We start from the raw sequence: 10323 nt of genomic DNA on the forward strand, positions 1-10323 counted from the left end.
AATACTGTATCTTTGAGTATGAGGAATAGGCAAGGGGCCATACAGGTGCCCATCTTTGTTGCATTTGGCCAGAGGTGCTGGGCATGTTATCAAACAGAGGGTTCTGAGAGACCCGGGAGCATAAGAGACCAAATCAGCCTGAAGGTTGAGGAGGAAAAGCCATTGGATGAAGCATCCCTGATCACACATGCTAGCTGGAGGAGAATGTTGGTATTGGTGAAGTCAGCTGCCTGTCCCAAATGTGTGTGTGTGTGTGTGTGTATGTGTGTATGTGCCTGTGTGAGTGTGTGTGTATATATATATATATATATGTGTGTGTGTGTGTGCATGTGTATGTGTGTGTGTGTATATATATATATATATACTATATGTGTGTGTTTGTGTGTATATGTGTGTATATATATACATATATATATATATGTTATATGTGTGTGTATGTATATATATATATATATATATGTGTGTGTGTGTGTGTGTGCATGTGTATGTGTGTGTGTATATATATATACTATATGTGTGTGTTTGTGTGTATATATATATATACATTATATATATGTTATATGTGTGTGTATGTGTATATATGTGTGTGTGTGTGTGTGTGTGTGTGTGTGTAGGGGGAGTTCAGGTTCTGTGAGTGTTGAGCTGTGTGGCCACAGATGGAGCTAAAGTCACAATGTCTGGTGAGTGCTGGCTCTTCTTGAGTTGACTTGGCCTCAAACTAAAGCCTCCCATCCACCCCAGGGTCTACAGACAGCAGAGGCCGGCGTCAAAGCCCACTGCCCCCCAACAATCCCTCCAAGCTCCAGGGTGGCAGTGCCAAGAGGCCAAGGCGTCCTAAGTAGATGGCAGCAGAAGACAGCCACCTGGAAGACTGAGAGTCCAGTGAACCCCAACACCCAATGAGAGTTGGAGAAGACACCTCACATGGCTGAGGACCTGTCCAAGACTCCATGTTGGGCCTTTCCTGGGTCATTACGGTTGCTGAGGATGCTCCTGGGATGGCTCCACATCTCTGGATTCCGATGATTGACAGTCCATGGCTCACACTCCAGTTGTAGAGGTCCCTGAGGTCTGAGCAGCCTCAGAAAGGGTGGGAGAACGTGTCCCCATTGCCACTAATCTCTGAACAGTCTGCAAGTGGTCATCTGGGGAAGCCAGCACTGGGGGAGGCATGATTGCTCTTTTCCCTGATACCTGTCTTCCCCTACAAGCTTCCCAAGCCCCCAGCCATGCTGATGAGAGGCGGGAGGAACCAGCCAGGCCAGTGAGAAATGTGTGCTTAGCTTTCACTGGGACCTGCATGGGGAGGACTCAGGGACTTAGGAATTTGGGCTTATTTATTTATTTATTTATTTATTTATTTATTTATTTGACACAGGGTCTCATGTAGCTCAGGCTGGCCTTGAACTTGCAATGGAGCTGAGGATGACCTTAAACTCTTGATCCTGCTACCTTCCTCTCTTAACTTCTGAGATTATAGGCACGGACCACCACACCTGTCATGTGGTGCTGGGGATGGAAGTCAGGGCCTGGGGCATGCTAGGCCAGCATCCTGACACCTGCCACATTCCCAAGGCCCTTTGTCTGTTCTTTTCCTGTTTCCTCAAGACAGGGTCTCTCTGTGTAGCTCTGGCTGTCCTGAAACTCACTGTATAGATCAGGCTGGCCTCGAACTTACAGAAATCTGCTTGCCTCTGCCTCCTGAGTGCTGGGATTAAAGGCATGCCCTACTACCACCAGGGCTCTGTCTTCTTCTTCTTCTTCTTCTTCTTCTTCTTCTTCTTCTTCTTCTTCTTCTTCTTCACTGAGGGGTGTGGGGAAAGAGGACACAAAATTGAGTTCCATGTTCAACAAGACATTGCCTTGTCTGGTTTGTGTTTGATTTCTGAGATGGGGGTATGAGGGGTAAGGACTAGGGGCGGGGCAACCAAGCTGAGCAAGGCACTGACTAGTTTTCCTCCATGGCTCCTGCCTCATCTCCTGCTTGAGTTCCTACCCTGGCTTCCTTCAGCGATGGACTGACAGCGAGAAGCTAAAATAAACCGTCTCCTCTCTAAGCTGCTTTTTCCATGGTGTTTATCCCAGCTCCGGAAAGCAGAGTAGGGCATCTCCCTTTATGTGTTGGGAACTTTCAGGGAGACAAGCTGGGTGGATTGTGGCTTTGCCTCCTTAGGGTTGAGACAGGGAGATGGGTGGCAGTCCTTTCACTGACTAGGAAGTAGGCTTTGGACCCATGTGCACCCGGCCTTCAAATATTGGGCAGGAGCTATAATCAGACGCTGGGGTCACCCCTTCCCCTGATCTGTGCCGTGACACATACTGCCAGGGAGGCCAGCTCAGGGCTTCCTTGAAGCCATTGCCCATTGGACTTCACAAGGTGCCTCAGTGGTAGTTTCTATACCTGAGGGCTTTGCTGTGACTTCTGTGAGCTCTGTTGATGTTTACCTCGATGGTGGTGAGGTGGCTGGAGGTGTGTGGTCTTTGAAGTCATCTGGAATCTCTAGCTCCTCGGGCCCTTGGGTCCCAAGTGCTACACTAAGAACCCTTTACACAGGGTGTAAGATGACTTTAGAACGTTATGGTCACGGGAAAACTAGTTTATTTGTTTGTTTGTTTGTTTGTTTGTGACAGGGTTTCTCTGTGTAGCCCTGAGTGTCCTAGAACTCTGTAGACCAGGCTGGCCTTGAACTCAGAGATCCACCTGCCTCTGCCTCCCAAGTGCTGGGATTAAAGGTGCGTCCACCACCGCTTGGCTCCAGCATACTTTTTGTTTGTGAAGATCTTTCCTAATGTGCAATAGGGAACTATGTCCTTAGTCCATGGGAGGCTTGGGCTCATCAGTCATGGCTGAACTCCAAAGGACCACGGCGGGGAGATACGGCTCAGTGCGTAAAGTGCTTGCCGTTCAATTGTGAGGACCTGAGTTCAGATCCCCAGAGCACATGTAAAAGCTGGAAACATGAGATAACGTATGTCCATGATCTCAGTGCTCCAACTACGAGGCTACAAGGTGGAGACAGAATTTCTGGAAATTGTAGGCCAATTGGCTGGCATACACAGAAGCGAACCAGAAACCCTGCTTCAAACAAAGTAAAAGGGCAAGGACTGACACTGGAGGTTGACCTCTGACCTCCACATGTGCTGTGGCACATGTGTATCTACACTATACACGCATGAAGCTATAAAAGCAATAAATGGTCCAGCATGATGGTGCACACCTTTGATCCTAGTATTCAGGAGGCAGAGGCAGGTGGACCCTTGAGTTCCAGGCCAGCCTGGGCTATACAGAGAAACGCTGTCTCAAAATACCAAAATGATAGTAATAATAATAATAGTAATATAATAGTAGTAGTAGTAGTAGAAGAAGAAGAAGAAGAAGAAGAAGAAGAAGAAGAAGAAGAAGAAGAAGAAAGAAGGAAGAAGAAGAAGAAGAAGAAGAAGAAGAAGAAGAAGAAGAAGAAGAAGAAGAAGAAGAAGAAGAAGAAGAAGAAGAAGGTGGTATTGGAATGTTGGCTCAGCTGGTAGAGCAGCATCTCCAAATAAGAACAATGACAGTGGGCCTGGAGAGATGCCTCGGTGGTTCAGAGCACTGACTGCTCTTCCAGAGGACTGGGATTCCATCCCTAGTACCTACATTGTAGGCATAAAATTTTCAGCAATCTACTTTTTTTCCCCCAAGACATGGTTTCTCTGTGTAGCCCTGGCTGTCCTGGAACTCACTCTGTAGACCAGGCTGGCCTCGAACTCAGAAATCTGCCTGCCTCTGCCTCCTGAGTGCTGGGATTAAAGGTGTATGCCACCACGCCCGGCAGCAATCTACTTTTAATGGGGGCTCAGCCTCTCCTCTAGTCCACCACCCAGCAGAGGTAGTGGGAGAGAAGTTCTCAGGATATGCGAGGAGTGTACCTGTTCAGCAGTAGTTCTTTGGGGGCAAGCTCCGCCATCATTGTCAGCACTTCAGTCCTGTAACAAACACCAAATGTGACTCAGCAGCTGCAGACCAGGCCTGGAGGCAGGCAGACCCCAGGCTTGAACCAGCTGCAATTCTGAAGGAACTCTTAGGCTCAACAACTCTCCTGAGGTGAGCGAGGCCACAGAAGTGGCAAGCCACCACAGGAACCTCACAAGCAGTTCTTAGGCAAACTTTTCTCAATGGCTGCATTACCACAAGTTGAGCTCAACAAGGCTATGTAAGGTGAACCAATACATGTGTGTCCTTAGCAAAGAATAGTGAGGCAGAGCAAACCAAACCCGTGCTCAGTGCTCGCCTCTCACTGTCTCACTGTCTGTGGGGTCATATCTATACTCCTTCATCAAGCGTCCTTTCACGGGTCTATTTTAGCAAGACATCCTTTCACCTGTGTGCCCCAGCAAAACATCATTTGATATAACCGACTATCCAAGGAACGAGAAGTTTCCACTTCATACGTGGTAGCTCACAGCTGTCTGTAACTCCATTATCTGATGGCCTCACACAGACATGCATGCAGGCAAGACACCAATGCACATAAAATAAATATAAATATAAATAAAACGATAAAGACGGTGGGCAGTTCCGGGAGGCTGCGGAGAAAAGGTCAGGGCTGAGATGCAGATGTGTTCCCGTGAGACTTGTGTCTGGGTTGCAGACGCTCAGGACTTTTTGTTGTGGAAGGAGGGTTTGAGAGTCTGTTTATGAGGGCACTGATATCATTCACAAGGGCTGCACCCTCACGACCGCATCACCTCCCAGAGCAATAAACAAGGGAACCACTTTACGCTTATCCCTGACTAGCTTACAGATAAGTGGAGTCAGACTATGGTTATTTTATTTGGCTTTGACAATTACTGGGGGGTAACCCCTGATCTCTTCTAACTGCTGGCCAGGCTACCTCCCCAGCGGTATACCCCAGATACTTGCTGTTTCTCCTGGCCACGTGCTCATGACCCATCTCCCTCCTCTTCCTCCTGGTCTCTCCTCACTCCTCAGTCTTCTCCACCCCCAACCAGGTAACTCAAAACCCACCGACCTCTAATCCCTCCAGTTACCAATTTTATTCAACCAATGCTTTAGAAAGACATTACTTTTCTGTATATGAGTCCATTGTAGCTGTCTTCAGACACACCAGAAAAGGGCATCAGATCCCATTGCAGATGGTTGTGAGCCACCATGTGGTTGCTGGGATTTGAACTCAGGACCTCTGGAAGAGCAGTCAGTACTTTTAACTTCTGAGCCTTCTCTCCAGGCCTTAGCCAAGAGTTTTCAATCAAGAAACAAGGTTTGCATAACAAAAGGGTGTAACTGTGAGAATTCACTCATAGGTTTAGACCTTCAGGTACAGGATTTAGCATTACTGTACAGAGCAACAGACCAAACCTCACCAGTCCCCCTTCCCCCAGTTCTCCTCAGCATTTGTTGCCAGTTCTTTTCTTTAAGATTTGATTTAATTTAATTCATGGGCATTGAGCTTGGCAGTTAAGAACACTGACTGCACTTCCAGAGGACCTGGGATCAGTTCCTAGCAACCACGTGGTGGCTCACAACCTTCTGTACCTCCAGTCCTTGGGGATCTAGTGTCCTCTTCTGGCCTCCAAAGGCTCTGTGCATACCTAATTCATAGACATACATGCAGGCAAAACACCTGTACACATAAAATTAAAAAAAATAAAATTTCCAAAACACATTTATGAGCATTTTGCCTGCATGTATGCCTATGTATATACCATGTGAGCATGTGGTGCCCACAGAGGCCAGACAAAGGTTTCAGATCTCCTGAAACTGAGAGTGTATGCTGCTATTTGGGTTCCTGGGACCAAGTCTGGGTCTTCTGCAAGAACAGCCAGTGCTCTTAACTCCTGAGCCATCTTTCTAGGACCATGTTATCAGATTTCTCTTCTTCTTCCTCCTCTGTTTTCAGATGGTGGGGGGGGGGGAGCTCTGTGTATCTCTGGCTGTCCTGGAACTTGTTCTGTAGACCAGGCTGGCCTTGAACTCACAGAGATTCACCTGTCTCTGCCTCCCGGGTGCTAGGATTAAAGGTTTGTGCTACCATACCTGGCCCCAGTTCAGATTACTTAATGACAGCCATTCTGACTAGAGTGAGTCAGTTTCTCAGAGTCGTGTTAATTAGTAGTTCCAGGCCGGGAAAGCATGTAGAGCCATTTTAAAAATAGTTACTAATTATTTATGTTTTTCTCCTGAACACTTCCTCTTCATCAGACTATGTCCTAATAGGCAACTGTATTTCCTTAGTACTTAATCTCTGCAGTTCTGTGTAATTTTTAGTTATTAGTCCCCTGTGTGAGGCATAGCTGCAGACCTCCCATTATTTGTGCGTCCTGCTGTTCTTTAGCTGGGCAGAAACTTTAATTTCACATGATCCCATCTATTGATAGTTCATTTTCTTTCTTTTTAATACTTATTTATTTGCCTGTTTTCTATTAAGATAGGGTTTCTCTTTGTAGCTTTGACTGGAAGTCATTCTGTAGACCAGGCTGCCCTTGAACATACAACAGTCTGCCTACCTTTGTCTTCCAAGTGCTGGGATTAAAGATGTGTACCACCACTGAGCTGCCTGATGGTTTGTTTCTCGTTCTCTGGATCTTCATGTCACCACTGAGCCGCCTGATGTTTTATTTCTTGTTCTCTGGATCTTCATAGTACCCAAGGTGTGTCAGAACCTCCCAGTGCCCTCTTTGCTGCCAACTGATATTGACTGGTTCACTCTTGCAAGACCCACAGTTACTTATGTTTATCTTCTGTTGCAACCCTCATTATGAAACCAGTAGGGCACATGTCCTCTGTCTAAGACACACTCTAGGTCCTAGGGCGCTCAAAGCCCTTGAGTGAGGCCAGCAGAAGAATAGGCTGGGAGGCCCACCTATGAGAAGGAGCTTGAAGTCTAGGAAAACCCCATGACATGGGGCTGGGGTCATGACCTGGTGATAGAGCCCCTGCCTAGAATTCCCCAATGAGGGGCTGGGCTGTGGCTTAGTGGTAGAGCCCCTGCCTAGAATCCCCCCAGGGAGGGGCTGGGGGTGTGGCTCAGTGGTAGAGACCCTGCCTAGAATCCCCCCAGGGAGGGGCTGGAGGCGTGGCTCAGTGGTAGAGCCCCTGCCTAGAATCCCCCCAGTGAGGGGCTGGAGGCGTGGCTCAGTGGTAGAGCCCCTGCCTAGAATCCCCCCAGTGAGGGGCTGGAGGTGTGGCTCAGTGGTAGAGCCCCTGCCTAGAATCCCCCCAGTGAGGGGCTGGGGTGTGGCTCAGTGGTAGAGCCCCTGCCTAGAATCCCCCAGTGAGGGGCTGGGGCATGGCTCAGTGGTAGAGCCCCTGCCTAGAATCCCCCAGGGAGGAGCTGGGGCATGGCTCAGTGGTAGAGCCCCTGCCTAGAATCCCCCAGTGAGGGGCTGGGGGCGTGGCTCTGTGGCGGAGCACTTACTAGCTATATCCTAACCCAGAACCATTCATCCATATCACTGACACTAAATACCTCCCACCCAACACAAACACACAAAACATATGAAAAAGGTAACCTGTATTATGATTTCATGATCCAGGGCACAGCCAGCCCCTTCTGTATCAAGAAACCACTGGACAGCTGTGTAGCTCATGCTCTGGAGCCCAGAGTTTGGATTGGGATAAAATTCTGTCGCTTACAGGACTGTGTGCCTTCCTTTAGCTAGGCACATTCTGACTGCTGCTTCTTTATCTGTAAATGGCTGGATACTATGTGGCTGTTTCACAGAGAAAGAATGTTTCTGCATGTTGTTACTATAGGAAACAGAGGAGAAATGAACAGAACATGAATTAAGTATTTCAGGAGCCACAAAGATGGCTTGCAGTTAAAGGCACTCCCTGCCAAGCCTGAGGACCTCAGTTCCATGCCTAGACCCCACATTGTGGACAAGCCAGCTCCAGCAAATTGTCCTCTGTCCTCCATATGCAGAACACACACACACACACACACATTTTCAAAGGAACAGATCATTCTGGTTGTTTTCTGTTTGAGTCGCCTTTGTGTTAGACAAGTGTGGTCACTAGACTATGAAGACTGGCTTTGGGTATCCGATGAACAAAAGCATGAGGGTGCTAATTTACAGACTCGCCTCAGGCAGGCGAAGGTTCATAGGATCATCAGGAAGGTGTGTGATGGTGTGTGTGTGTGTGTGTGTGTGTGTGTGTGTGTGAGACATACCCCAAGACACACTTGGGAAGAGGGAACCTCAACTGAGAGATTGGCCTGTGAGAATATAGGGGGTGGGGGAGTGGGCATTGTCTTGATTGACAGGCTTGTGAGGGTCCAGCCTGATGTGGCTCAGTCAGTTACTTCCTCTCTTGTTCAGCTTCAGTGCTTCAGTTCCTGCCTTCAAGCTGCTGCCTTGATCTCCCTGTACCCATACGCTGACTGTAACCCGCACGCTGAAGCACTCTCCTCCTCTGCCGCCAGACCGCTTTTGGTCCTTGTTTATCCCAGCAACAGAAAGCAAGCTAGCACAGCACCTGTGTGCTGTGCAGAAGTGCATGTGGCCACTCCAATACAGGCAAGGGCCCCGAGTGTCACACTCTGCTCTGTCACACTCTGTCTAAGTCCTTTGAGAAAGGGCTCTCCATCTGAAGTTGGAACCCGGCTGTTGACCAGAGAGCTGCATCAGGCCTCCCGTGTCTGCTCCTCCCGGCTCCTCAGCAGTGATGACATAGGCATGCACGGGGCTGGGTCCAGCCTTTTACATGGTCACTGGGGGCAGGGAGGGTTCAGTCTCAGGTCCTGATGCTTTCTCAGCAAGCATTCTTCCCCACTGGGCCATCTGCCCAGCCCAGGAAAGGGCTTGCTTTATATGGCATGTCAGGTGGCTTCTTAAGGAGGCAGTACGATGCTGCTGCAGTTCCACCTGCCATGGAGAACACCCGGTTGCTCGGAAGCTTGTCGACTTTGGCGTTGTCAGTGATTATTACATCGGCCTGAGCCATCCCAGCAGGTATGTAACAGAGAATAACATCTAGTTAGCCCAGGATGCCCTCAGACTTGCAATCCTGCCTCCACTGTCCAAGTGTCAGTGTTACAGGTGAGCAGCACACCTGCCTAAACAGAACGAAATAGAGTTCATTGGCCAGACATAGTGGTGCATGCCTTTAACCCCAACACCTGGGAGGCAGAGGCAGGCAGAGGCCATGGTGGAGGCAGACGCAGGTGGATCTCTGTAAATTCTAGACCAGTCTGGTTCCAGGACAGCCCCAGCTATATAAAGAGACCCTGTCTTAAAAAATGTAGTATATAATATTTATGCTTTATTTGTTCATTTGTTTTGTTGGAGACACTGTCTCATGTAGCCCAGGCTACCTTCAAGCTCACTGTACATCCACAGATGATTTTTGTTTTTTGTTTGTTTCTTTGTTTTTTGGTTTTTCGAGACAGGGTTTCTCTGTATAGCCCTGGCTGTCCTGGAGCTCATTTTGTAGACCAGGCTGGCCTCGAACTCAGAAATCCGCCTGCTTCTGCCTCCCGAGTGTTGGGATTAAAGGTGTGTGCCACCACACCCGGCTCACAGATGATTTTGAACTTCTGATCCTCCTGCCTCCAATTCCTGAATGCTGGGGTTGCAGATGTGTGGCATCATGCCTTGTTTATACATTGATAGAGATGGAGTCCAGGGCAGAGCAAGCATTCTACCCCCCCCAACCACACCTGAGCCCTTGATCTTACAGTTATAGATCGAATTGTGTTCTATCTTCCAGCCCCGAAAGGAAAGAGATGTTGGTGCTCTAGCTCCTAGTGCCTTAGAGGTGACCTTATTTGGAAACAGAGCTAGGAGAATGGTAATGAAATGAGGTCATGGGATAGTCCTGATCTTGTCTGGCTGTGCCCTTATGAAAATGGAAATCTAGGCTGAAGTACACAGAAGGGAGATAAAGAGAAGGGCTGGAAGATGCTCCTGCAGGGCTCTGCAAGAACCAGCCTGCTTGCTACCTCAACTCCTGGCATCTGGCCTGCAGAACCCTAGGAAAAGAGCTGTCCATAGTCGAGGCTGGGTCTGTCTTACAGTTAGAGCAGCCTGAGCAGGTCACACGCACACATGGCAACCCAGGGGATTCAGCTGTAAGTTTTGAATCCTAGTTAGTAAGATGGGATCATGTGCCACCGGAATATAATAAATCTTCCTAGGTTCTGCACTCTGCCATCCTGTGTCATATTGCTACAGAAAGAGGCTTCTAACCCTAGGCACTGGGAGAGCCCGTTGGCACGGAACCAGTCTCCTGCTTTGGGAAGGCAGCTCAGTGCTGGGATGCTAAGTGTGCGTCACCATGCTAGCTTTCTTTTGCAGGTGCATGTGTGCACCTCATGTGTGATA

The 10323-nt window shown here is 48.6% G+C and overlaps 1 protein-coding gene across 1 annotated transcript in view; it reads left to right on the forward strand.

Moving 5' to 3' along the window:
• Positions 1 to 1580, forward strand: part of LOC110294986 (kinesin-like protein KIF19) — a 51420-nt gene extending 49840 nt beyond the window's left edge. The window contains exon 20 of the mRNA XM_085836338.1: positions 742 to 1580. Coding sequence (XP_085692464.1) covers positions 742 to 842 — 101 coding nt within the window. The 3' untranslated portion in view covers positions 843 to 1580. The remainder of the gene's footprint in view (positions 1 to 741) is intronic.
• The last annotated feature ends 8743 nt before the right edge of the window (positions 1581 to 10323 follow it).

The sequence above is a fragment of the Mus caroli genome, unplaced genomic scaffold, assembly GCF_978045245.1.
Source record: "Mus caroli unplaced genomic scaffold, Mus_caroli_1 scaffold_4, whole genome shotgun sequence".
Taxonomy (NCBI): domain Eukaryota; kingdom Metazoa; phylum Chordata; class Mammalia; order Rodentia; family Muridae; genus Mus; species Mus caroli.